General features: G+C 31.4%; 1 protein-coding gene across 2 annotated transcripts; it reads right to left on the bottom strand.

Annotated features, from left to right (window-relative positions):
• On the bottom strand, window positions 1-12,370 carry LOC144841697 (dolichyl-diphosphooligosaccharide--protein glycosyltransferase subunit STT3B-like). Of its 2 annotated transcripts, none has more exons than XM_078698077.1 (17): window positions 12,165-12,370; window positions 11,408-11,516; window positions 9,903-10,012; window positions 8,937-9,025; window positions 8,156-8,244; window positions 7,730-7,795; window positions 7,142-7,241; window positions 6,638-6,736; window positions 6,175-6,321; window positions 5,971-6,019; window positions 5,383-5,537; window positions 4,890-5,104; window positions 2,954-3,150; window positions 2,094-2,265; window positions 1,238-1,525; window positions 402-611; window positions 1-133 (listed from the first exon to the last, which is right to left on the bottom strand). In XM_078698077.1, exons 2-17 carry the CDS (start codon window positions 11,489-11,491, stop codon window positions 41-43), a joined length of 2,163 nt encoding a protein of 720 aa, XP_078554203.1. In that variant the 5' UTR covers window positions 11,492-11,516; window positions 12,165-12,370; the 3' UTR covers window positions 1-40. The 2 variants fall into 2 exon arrangements, with proteins under 2 accessions (XP_078554203.1, XP_078554202.1); XM_078698076.1 differs by having other exon boundaries at window positions 1-121; window positions 389-611; window positions 12,165-12,297.
• Window positions 12,371-12,550: the final 180 nt, after the last annotated feature.

Here is a 12,550-nt window from a genome sequence, read left to right as displayed (position 1 = left end):
TTAGCAACTAATAACTTTATTATTCAATCTAAAGATTTTTTCATTTTTTTGTGCTCTTCTTTTTTGAACGTGTTCTTTTCCCTCTTTTTACAACAGGTTTATTTTTAATGCTGCCTTTCTTCTTTTTTGAAGTCTGAAAAAGAAATTGATAAATGCTGTAACCATCTAGTGTTAAAATTAATTTAGAAATAAATGTTTAGTATACAAATAATGCACAAAAATCTCAAATTATTAGAGAAAAAAATGAGCATACAATACAATAGAACCATGAAACAGAACCAATAGAACGTTTATGTTTTACTTTTGTGCAATAAAACTAATACTGAATGACACATGATACAAAATTAACCAATCAGATAGTAAGAATATGATTCTCAATATTCAGAACAAAAAAAACATACCTTTTTGGTTATTGTGCTTGTTGTCTTTAACTTGGTTGATTTCTTAGCAGACTTGGCAGCGATACGGTTGTCAGGTTCAAGAACTCGATAAATCCGTACTAGCCAGTGCTCCGACGTAAAGGCTTCCTCTAGATGGTGTAGACTGATATCTTTGTTGCCTATTTCTACATTACGCGTTCTATCATAGCCAGCTGGTGTCCGGAAATCAAGCTATTGAAGAATATCACATTAATATTAAGGTATTTTATAAACATTTCTAGAAAGAGACATATTTATTTTTTGGTAACAAAGCATAAAGCCTTGGAACCAAGGAAAACCCAAAGTGACATAGCATGATAAAATTACTCAAGGAATTCACATCCAGGTTATACCAATTTAATGAACAGCACAAATTATGACAGTTACGGAGTCAATTTAGAGAAGCCTTCACACTGCAGTGGGTTGAAAATGGATAATGATGATGATGAATGCAGGAACTACTAAAAGCACCCAGAAAATGTAAGTATTGACCCAATTGAAAATTCCAAAATGATTAAAGATGTATTTTCCCCCCAAAAACATGAACAATGAAGATTAAATTATCAGACTTTGAATAGGTTATTTTGTAGTTTTAATCAAGTTAATCACTTCCATAGAAAACAAACCCGAAAAAAATAATGTTTTTACTTATAAAATAACAAATTAAACCAAAAATCCATTGGCTGGCAGCCAATTTGACTTTTTTTTGCTTTAAATCACATTTTTTTCAGGTAAGTAAATTTGTTTTTGGCATATTCAACAAAAAAATTGTTATTAATTATTTTTCAAGGGGACAATACATCTTTTTGAACACTTACCTGCAAGTCTCCAAATCTATAATAGCATAGCTTGTACATAAGGCAATTGAGGAGTGTAGGAGACCCAGCTTTATCAACACGGAACTCTCCTTGTGGTGTGAAGTAGTTAGATTCTTTTATATCTTTTGGATGTTCACCCTCTGCAATTCGAACCATCCAAAGAAATTTGTTGATATCATCTCCAGAGTAACCGATAACGCCACCAAATATAACTAGCACATAATTGACATCGAGTGAGCGCATTATTGTGTAAGCATCGGATTCGGTGGATGACATTGCTTTGCCAACCTGAATAAAACAAGTGTTCAAATTTAAACATCATAATAAGGTATTGGTCTATAAATGTACTTAATAACAGTAGAACGTCTATTCAGGGGACATCCTTATTCAGGGGACATTTTCTTGTGAAACAAATGAGGGGTAATATATGTTTTAACACTATATGGCCAGTAACTATTCAGGGGACTCCTCTATTAAGGAGATGAAGAGAGAGAGGAGAGAGAGAAGAAGAAGATTGTTGGGTCATAACACCTCTCTCTCTTGAAACGTTTTCCGTCATTCAGACATTATGCTTTCCACGATTTGTTTCCATATTTTTCTGTTTTGGGCAGGATGGTTTGTTATTGTACTAAAGTCTACATGTATTCCTTTTAAATCTTTTTTTATTTGGCTTTAATATCCAGTTTTCTTTTGGTCTTCCTGGCGGTCTTTTTACTTTATTTACAGTTTCCTTCATTGCTTGTTTCATTGGTAAAACATCATTATGTGTCTATACCATTTTAATCTTCTTAATAGTGTGTTGAAAGGGTGATTTAATAATTATCTTCATTCCATATGCTGCAAGTAAAAAGCTTACCAGAGCTATATGGCTATTATTCCATGTATTGTTGTCCACAAGTGTGGTCTTGTTGCCCATACCAGCAATTTGATAGCCATAATCCCACCATGACATAATGCGAGCATTATCATCCGTGTTCTGACGCAGCCAATAGTAAGCTTCTCGAAAGTCATCAAGAATATTTCTTGATCTGCAAATAGAACATTATACATTATTATATTAAATACATTTTTAATAAATAAAAAAAAAATCTATAAATTTTGCAACATACAGTATAACTAGTATTTGAAATTGACTAATTTTGTTGAAGCAATTAAAAATAGAATCATCATTGGAAATATTAATGTAAAGCATTGGATTCTGTATTCAAGGTCTACTCTCCGCTTTCAAAATTACATTCAATACATTAATTTACATTGGATAGCTTAACTGATGAATGTAACACCTAAATCAAGCTATCAAGCAAGCCACCATTTCAACAGCTTTATAGGATCTTAGCAATCACATTTTTTTTAATGGGCAATCATACACAATATACTTATTGTTAATTAACAATTAATGGAATTAACCATTTCAGCAAGATATCACTTTCACATCTCATTCTTATATTACTTTTGTCATTGTTATATAATGCTACAATACTAGGAATAGAATATGCATTAATATTACATTAGCCAAATGTAATTATGTGATTGGCTGAAATGGCATCACATGACTATTGCTGCGAGAATTGTTATTTTGATTAATTTTCATGTCCCTGTCATTAGAAATATAAAATCCAGCAAATTCTTAAGGACTTTGATATTGATTGAGTTGCGTAAGCAGGCAATGTCTGTATACTAGTAACCTATACATAATGTACAGCAAGCAATACTTACCCATCATTGTTATATGATGCAAGCACTATACTAGGACTAGAGTATGCATTACTAGTAACCCATGTACAATGAACAGCAAACATCATCAGCATCATTAAGATGGCTAGAACTACAAACACTTTAAGATTACTGCTCACACTCTCCTCATCCTCTTCTTTCTTTTTGTTTTTACTTGATGGTTTTTTATTACTACCGGCCTAAGAAAGGGAAAGAACATTAAAATGGATAAAAAATGTCAGACTAGTTTCAGTGTGATGTACCCAAATATGTTTGTGATATGCCCAAATAGGGTAGTGATATGACATCATCATGTCCATCTGTATAAGCACATCACATTTTTTGTCGCATAAAGTTTTAGTGTAGACAGAGCTTTCTTTCTTTTATTCAATTTTTCACACTTCAAAAATAATACAAGTTATGTGAAACAATGAACAGGTATCATAGTAATAAACAATAAGGTAATCAAACTAATTAAAAAAAAATATATAGAGATACTTGTACTTTAAAAAAACAAAGAAGTGTGAAAGGAGGTCAAATAAGTATGATACTTTAAGCTTGACACCCTAATAACAAGACTGCAGGTTACGGTACATGACAAAAAACAGCACATGAAGTATAGATATTTGCAGTACAAAATGCCTGGTAATAATTAGAGAATAACAAATATCTTTAATCTTTAATAATAATTGTGATTAAAATATAGTATATAAAAAATAAAATAACAATAAATTAATATTATTAAAAATAATCATAACACCTTATTCATAATATGATTATTTAAATGATATTATTGATGATGTAATGTAATTATTGCGATATCATGCACCGAATAAAAGAACTGAAGTTAACTTTAACAATAACGTAGGAATTTAATATACTGTACTCATAACAATGAGTGGAGCACTGTGGCGCAGTGGTTAGAGCATTGGACTTGCAATCAAGAGGTTGTCGGTTCAAGCCCCGGCTCGGTCACTGCAGTGTTGAGTCCTTGAGCAAGATTCTTTATCCACATTGTTCCGGTTATGTAAAAAGTACTGGGAAGGTAAATCAGACTCGTTTGTGCGGGAGGAGTGGCATACCCCCCACAAACATACACACTTAGTGGAGTCTGGCCCAAACGCTAAAGAAATGGAGATGGGCACCACGGCCGTTAGCATTAGCTTAGACTTTACCTTACCATAACAATGAAGAAAATATAAATTTTATGAATTTTCTTTGCCTCCCATATTTTTCTTTTCAAATGTATATGGTAAATTTATACAAATGCATTACCATGTTACATGAGACCATTGATGTCCTTTTAGATTATAATTTGCATTCAAAAACATAATTTATCTTTATCTTTAGTGTGAACTGTGCATCATCTTTACTTACCCAATAAGAGTGAGTTACTCACAATTAGCATACAAGTTATTTGATATGAATATTGCAAAGCAATTAGCATAAACAAGTCATTTGATACAAATATTGTAAAGCAATCAGTCATTTAATATGAATGCTACAATTCTCAAGTGTTATTATGTAAATTATGTTATGAGTAGAATAGCTAAGAGTGTACCAAGCTATTATGGCAGAGATGCCACAAACTATAGCTATAAGATTGGCTCAGTAATGGTGGTCATTTTGAATTTTGGTAAACTTTGGATATGATGTTCATTTGGACCATATGAACCAATTTGTAATTTGACTTATCTTTACTGGAATACAGGTCTCCTCAATCAAGGATTATTTTGGATAAGGGACTTAAAACTGGAAGTCCATTGTAGACTTCTTGCTCATATGAAACTAGTGCACCATCCTAGTGCACAGGTCCATCTTAGTCTGTTGTGGACAGACAAGCGATAGCCATTTGATAGCAGCTCTACTCGAATGGACAATCCACATATAACTCATACTCAAAACGTACTCTGTACAGTAGATAGCAGTTATATATTACCTTATCATAGAGCTTCTCTCTTCTTTTAATCTCTTCCTCATCATCTTCACTCTCACTCACACTTCTTTTTCTTTCAGGTGTTTCATCCAAAAGATATTCACTTAGTAACTTTGAGATTGCTATTGATGACAGTATACATACAACAGGTGTTAACGTCAACATCAGTCGAACCATGACACCAGCAAAATACACAGCACTTATTGCATATAAAACAACTGGAATTAAAGATAAAATAAAATTAAAAATGCTTATTTATTTATTTTTATTTTATTAATTTCGGCAAACACATTTATACAAACAAAACAAGGCAAAAAATAGCTAGATTGCGCCAAGGAGTGGCAAAAGAGGCCAACAGCTTCTGTCATCACTGTATAAAGGGACACTTTCTTGGGTCTTGAAGTTGTCCATATAATAAAGGTTCTAGTGTATAGATGAAGTATTTTAGAATATATGTATGTTAAAGGGGATTGCTAGAGAACTAAAAGATACTTACTGAAAACTCTTTCATCATTAATATCTTTAATTGTAAACCAAAGACCAGCAGGGAATGTACACACTAGTATATGAAGATCAAAGAAAAAAGATACCCAAGTTGTTGGCTGATGCTCAGACACTGATGCGATAATCGGTATGTGAATTTTAGCATATCTTGAAAGAAAACAAAGGAATTTGAAAATCTTAAAACTTATATAAAAAGCAATACATCCATGAACAACTTATTAAATAACATTTCGAACTTCTATCAACTAAAGCCGAAGTATAGTCATGTCCCAGGACCACTCTATAGCCACCACAGATAGACTTTCTTCATCAGTGCTTCTATGAATGAATGACTTTTGGAAGCAGGAACGCTAGTAGACCAAACCGTTTTGATTATGATCATTCAGGAAATTGAATGAATAAAATATGACCGTCCCAAAATGTTGAGTTTGTAGATACAGGGAGAAATTCCTAATTCCTAAATTATAACCATTAACTAATGGAAGTGTTCGATACTTAAGCTACCACAATTGTACCCCCATCTTGAAATAAAATTCTTTCATTTCTATATCATGAAATAAATGCAGAAATGTTTACTTACCCAGTATCATAAAGAGAATAAAATCTACCACTCCAGGGAGCAACATAACCTATAAAAAAAATGGGTGTATGTAAAAATATCATTATTATAAAAATTAGCAAAATAAATTACACAAACCAAATGTAGCTCTCTTCTCGGAGAGAATAGGCCAATGTAGGTTTCTCCAGGTAAGCTAAGCAGTACTGAAGTGTAGAAGTTACTTACCACTGTATGTAAGAATAACAACACTAACAAAGACACCCCCAGCAGCAGCAAGAATTGAGAAGAAGAACAGTGATGTGAATTCTTGCTTTGTCAGGGTTTTCTGAATGTATTTAAAAAATGCGTAGGCTTGCAGTAAGACAAAAGTTCCTAAAATAAAAATATAAAGTTGACAAGTTAAAATATTTGTATAGTTTATATAAGTTATTAAAAAAATTTAAATTATTAATTGACTTTTAATCAAACATAAAGAGCCTAGACAAATCATCAATGTAATTTATCAGTAGCAAATAACTTTTTTAAAAATCAGACTGTTCGATTTTGATGAGAATTAGGCTAATGTTCGTTTATCCAGGTATTAAAATGGAAAACAATCTCAGTGTGACCTGGAAGACTGTTCTATTTTGCTATCAGGAAAATAGGTGAATTATCTTGAAATTATATTGAATGTATACAAATGGCATACCTGCTGCAGCCATGTGTTCACTTGTCCGAACTGGCTGAAAACCTACAAACGGCACTTGCATTGCAAATAATGTACCTAGTATATAGAATGTACTATATGCTGCAAAGAATAGAAAACATTCTTCGGTTAACACATTTCATTATTTTTCAATGGCTTTTAATCTAAATGAGTCTATAAGTGAAAGACTGGTTCTTGTACCAGGGTTCATTTCAAAACTTGAACTTAAAATATCTTGGATTAATCATATGAGTAAATATACATTAGTTAAAATTTGTAACTCGGTAAACTTAACAGGGGTGTCCATAGGGTTATTATATTATACTGGTCCATCTCACCAGTAAATCAGTGTTTTTACAAACAAAAAGTCAATTTTACTGGCAAAACTTGCTTTGTATGTAAAAATTATGTATGGCATCTGTAAACGATTGACTGGTCTAATGGGCCAGTTACTGGAAGGCTTTTGTCTGGGTTTTACTGACCGTTGACAAGAGGACATGTACTTACCTACAAAGATTCTTTGAGAATACCTTCCCATCAACAAAAGAACAAACGTATGAAGTGGAATAAGGTTAATTATAAAAACATAACCACCCCAAGCTGAAACCTGCCAAAAAAAAATTGTTTATATTAATGAGGTTTTAAAATAATAATTACACTATCCACTGGCACACATACTCAAGAGAAACTCATTTTGCAATATGTGATTTAACACTGCAGGGGACACACTATTATGGGGACACACTATTATGGGGACAATTTGTTTGGCCCAGGTGTCCCCTTGATATTTTATATTTTACACTGAAACTGTAAAATGGCCAAAATAGAAATAAATACAAAATACAAAAACCTAATTATTCTTTTGTCTTCAAAGGTTCCAAATTAATGCATTCTAAAAACTAGACTATCCATGTTTTTAAATGTGTGTTGAGTTTATTACAAGTTCAGCAATTGCTAGATTTTCTATGTGTCTTTTTGCAGAAAGTACAAAAACTACAGATAGTCACGGCAGTACAAAATAACAGTATCATGTAATTTACTATACTGTAACATCCAATCAAATTACAAGATTGCAATAAATATCTGACTGCTCACCATATAGAAGTATGAAAGAGCTGTTAATGCTGCCCATGAAACAGATCCATTCTTTACAGCTTTTACCTACAATAACAAAAAATATTAATAATCATTTACAAAAAATTGTATAATGTTGTTACTTTAACAAGTAACTAACTAAATGAAAAACTCAGCCAAAAACATTTACATTCTTCTATGTTTAAATTTACAACATTGATGGTATTAATTTTGTAGGTAGAAGTACAGTACATCATGTTAAAAATAAAAATATAATTGTATATATAATAAGTCTCAATAGTCTGAATAAGGTTTGTGGAAATTAGTGGATAGGATTACACAAGGATTGCATATATAACAAAGTTTTATGTTTAATTTATTCTAAATTCAGGGGTGGGATTATACTTGAGCATAGGATTATTATCGTGTAAAAGTACAAATACTCACCCAGAGGTAATATGTAAAAATTAATGCAAAGATAGCAATTCCTTCATTATCATACGATCCAGCTACAGATCTTGAAATATAACCTGGAACTATATAAAATATAGATAATACAAATGTTTAGAAATCTGTTTTTAATGCTTTAATAATTTTATGTTTGAATTGTTTGCTTTACTGTACATCAGAATAACATTTGGTAAATTATGGAGAATGTTAAAATCGAAAGTAGTAATTAATAATTAACCTACATTTTAGTAGTATTAGATAATGATTACGTTAATCAAATAAAGATAATGTTTACTCGTTAACAAAGTTATTAGATTCTGATGCATCTTTTATCTTCATCATAAAATTGAAATTATCTAAATCCTTGAAATGTTCTAATAATGTGAACCGCTCAGATGCAATTTACAATACATTATTCTTTCTAAAAATGCATTTGGTAAATAATTCATACTTGTATATATTGCTATAGTACTTTTGACAATATGTCATAGGAATTCAAAATGAAACAACAATATGTAATATGAAATAATAATATATTGCATCTTAGTAGGAAATTTGCTTGACTTTAGTTCCTATGCTTTTCTTCTTTTTTTTTTGGTTATCTTAGGATATTTTATGGATTATTTTTGTGTTTAAAGTGCTTATAAACATTATATTATGTGCTATATATACGACTACCATTTTTATTCTTATTATTTATCTATGATAGAATCATTTATTTTTTGTACTATATTACATTATGAAGAAAAAAACAAAAACCAAACACTTCCTACTGTACCTATTGCAATACAGCATGCTGCTAATAAACCTGCACTAGAGCTCCACAGTTCAGAGGTCAACCCATATGTTGCCAAAGCTGTTAGACCACTACAAACAAAAATAATACAAAGTAAAAAATTAGTATACACAGTAAACAGTAATTACAAATAAATGCAAAAAAAATCTAAACAATAAAAAAAAAATTATTGTAAAATTATCAAGAAATTTTCCATGTAAAATAATTTTCTGAAATTAAATTTAAAAAAAAACATTAAAAACCCACCTCTGACTGATAAGAATTTAGTTTAAAAAAAAACACATTAAAAATACTACTGAATATTACATATTACTATGATTATTAACAATGAACAAACACATTACTCTAACAAGACATCGTGAGAAGAAAAATGTATTAGGAAATTTTCTATAAATCCTAAGAGCTTTCATACATTTTTTCAATGCAATTAGGGATTTGTAGCAGGTGCAAAACCGTTCAAAACATTCTAAAATAAGCAAATTCAAAGCTGGTTCACATTAGAGTGAGTTCAAAGCTGGAAAACGACGAATAAAAACACGTGAGAATATTTTGTACCAATGGGACACCATTACTTCTAAGAAATACCGGCTTATTTAAGTACCCCTTGGTCTGAGAGGCATTCATAAATGACAATAAATAACAAAATAGCACCCTCTAAATATTTGGTAAAACATGCCTTGAGGGTTGCTGGTGGTAATTGGGTTGATGATGTCTCTAAAAGTTGTTTGCAAATTTATTAAGCTCTATCTACACTATCAAACTAGTTTGACAAAAAAAGTGTGATGTGCCCAAAATGGTAGTGATATGCTTAAGTATGGCAGTGATATGTTTAAGTATGGTAGTGATATGACATCATCATGTCCTTTTTTGTCACATAAATTGTGGTAGTGTAGATTAGATTAGATTAGTAGTGGTGATATGAGATATCATTTTTTTCTTTTTGCATACCTGAACAACGGTGCAAGAAAAACACAGATATCACGTATATGAACAGGAATGTTGAGTGCGTGAAGAAACCAATGGATTGTTCCTGATGTTACCATCAAACCAGGATAAACCTAAGGAAACAAATATTCTTGGTTTAGATCAAAAGGCTTGTATAAAAGACTTACTGAAATTGTACATACTGTAACAAACAAGCTTGAAAAGATTGGGTGATCTGTGCAACACTATAGAGAATATTAAGCTACTATATGATTGTTGACTATTTTCATTATGCAACAAAATCTGTCTAGTTTGCTAATGATATTAATAAGCAATCAATTTATTTGTGGCTTTTTAATGTCTGTCGTGTTAATAACCAACCCTCACTGTGCGATAATCATTTTTAGACAATTATACAGAATACCAACCGAAATTAATTATTTTGCATTTTGTTCAAACATTGTAATTTTTAATATGAAGTATAAATTCAGAAACTGAAAATGATTTATGATTACAAACTGTGGACATAAATAATGCTAAATATGCATCAATTAACAGCAGGAAAAGTGTAAACTTATCCATTAAATTAAATCAAATTGTACTGTATCTATATAATTTATTAGTGTCTCCAATAATTTTCACTTTAACATAGACAGTCATAAGATTTACTATTCAATTATAACACAAAGCTCTTCTAAGAAATTATCATGTGTGAAACTTTAACTGAACCAATAAAGGAAATATATTCATAGCCATTATAACTGTAACTACATGGATTGACCTGCTTTTAAAACAAAGTGTAAAAATAATGTGAAATAACACTGCAGTGTGTAATAAATTATTATTTTATAGTTGTAAGTTCCTCAGTAAAAAATAAAAAATTCTGTAAGTAATACTTTGGTCAGAAAATGTCAGTGTGTTGGATTCCTGTACTTTTGTAATTGGTGATCAGTCTTAATTTGAAGTAGGAAACATGGTTTGGTACTAGATGATAAATGCATAGTCAATAAGGTGGTATTCTGTAGCCTTTGGCTATGCTACATGTTTATAATTCTTTGTTGTTGTTTGTTGTTTGTTGTCTTGTCTTGCTGAGGGCCCAATGATACTGTATCAACTCACGCTGGCTGAGTCTCCCTCTTGAAAAATGTTGAAATAAAAGTAATACACTGACGGAAATATTCCCTGATTATGTCTTTAAACTCAATTTATCTTAAGAGTTAATTCCTTCAAAATATCACATGTTTGTTCAGCAAGTGTACAGTACAATACTGGGTTGAGCAGCTTAATATTTACTCATTGTCAACATTGCTCAGTGTTTAAGTCAACTGTTTCATAGTGCTTTAAAACTTAACCCAATATGCTGTCTTTTGCAATATCTATGGCTGGGCCCCTGCCTCCGCTTTCACCCCCTAGGGAAGGAACATTGCATTCGATTGCTAGCTTTTTCTAATGGTTTTCATAAATTGGTATTCCTTGAATTGAATATGAAGTCAATGGTTTACTGTATATCATAATAATAATATACTTACCGTTCCTCCTACAATCCTACCAAGGGGATACCAAGCTCTTTCATCAAACCAGTTAAGAAAGTTATAGAAACCATGGTTTACCATATGACGAGTGGCACGATAATTAAACCTGTAAGATTGGTAAAAAAGAAATTTATTAAAATATCAACAGTACATGTAGGCCTATGTGATTGCAGTTGGGCAGTGGAAAATACTTATTCGTAATTTTAAAATGATTAATCAAAAAGTAAAAGTTTCACGTAATTTTATAGACTAGGCCTAGGCAAAACTTATAATAAAACTAATTTAATGCTTTCTTTTAATTTAAAATAAAACTCCATAACAATATGGAGGAAAAAAATTTCATCCATGATAACACAAATATTTTTTTGACTAAGTAATTAGGGCCTAATTAATAAAAATGTTAAAATCACACGTGCTAAATTAATGAATAAACATAGTAGATAGCCTACAAACAACTGCATATTAATTATTATTATTAATATTAAATATTGTTTTAATAATATTAAAATTGTGTTGACTGGCATGCCCCTCCCACTTCACAACCCTAATCTCATGAGGCTGTGTTAATATAAAATGCTATACCACAGCTTCTACCACATTTATTTCTCTAGGCATAGCCACTAGCTAGGCTAGTGTGATTCCATATAATACCCAACCACCCACCCATCTTCCCAACGTATCACACTACAACCGGCACCAGCAACCACCAGGAAACGCCGGTAGGCCCCTAGTTTTTCATAATTATCATGCTTACCATGGATCGAACTCGTGAATGATGCTTTCGAACCGAATTACAGCAAACAGGCGAGAGCTAAATCCAGCTAAACAGGCCAGTAGAAGAATAACAAATGTTAATAATCCTAAAACTGCATTTGAATTTGTAATATTCCTTCTATTTTCGGACCTATTTTCACTTTTTATAGCAATTGTGTCTTTCGCCACATCTTCCTTGGAGGTGGCCATTTTGACGAATCGGCTATAGTTGACATGCGCACAAGCTCGGCAACTTATCCAAATTAATGAACAAAGAGCGTGAGAGATCAAAAGAACCAATATTATAATGGTACTATATTACATTTTGTTTAGATTCTTTTGTTATGATAAACAGTAACTGCATATATTGGAAATATACATTAAAAG

Source organism: Antedon bifida, chromosome 1 (assembly GCF_963402885.1).
Source record: "Antedon bifida chromosome 1, ecAntBifi1.1, whole genome shotgun sequence".
In the NCBI taxonomy this organism is placed as follows: domain Eukaryota; kingdom Metazoa; phylum Echinodermata; class Crinoidea; order Comatulida; family Antedonidae; genus Antedon; species Antedon bifida.
The sequence above is the reverse complement of the archived record's forward strand: the minus strand, read 5'-3'. Positions and strand labels throughout refer to the sequence as shown.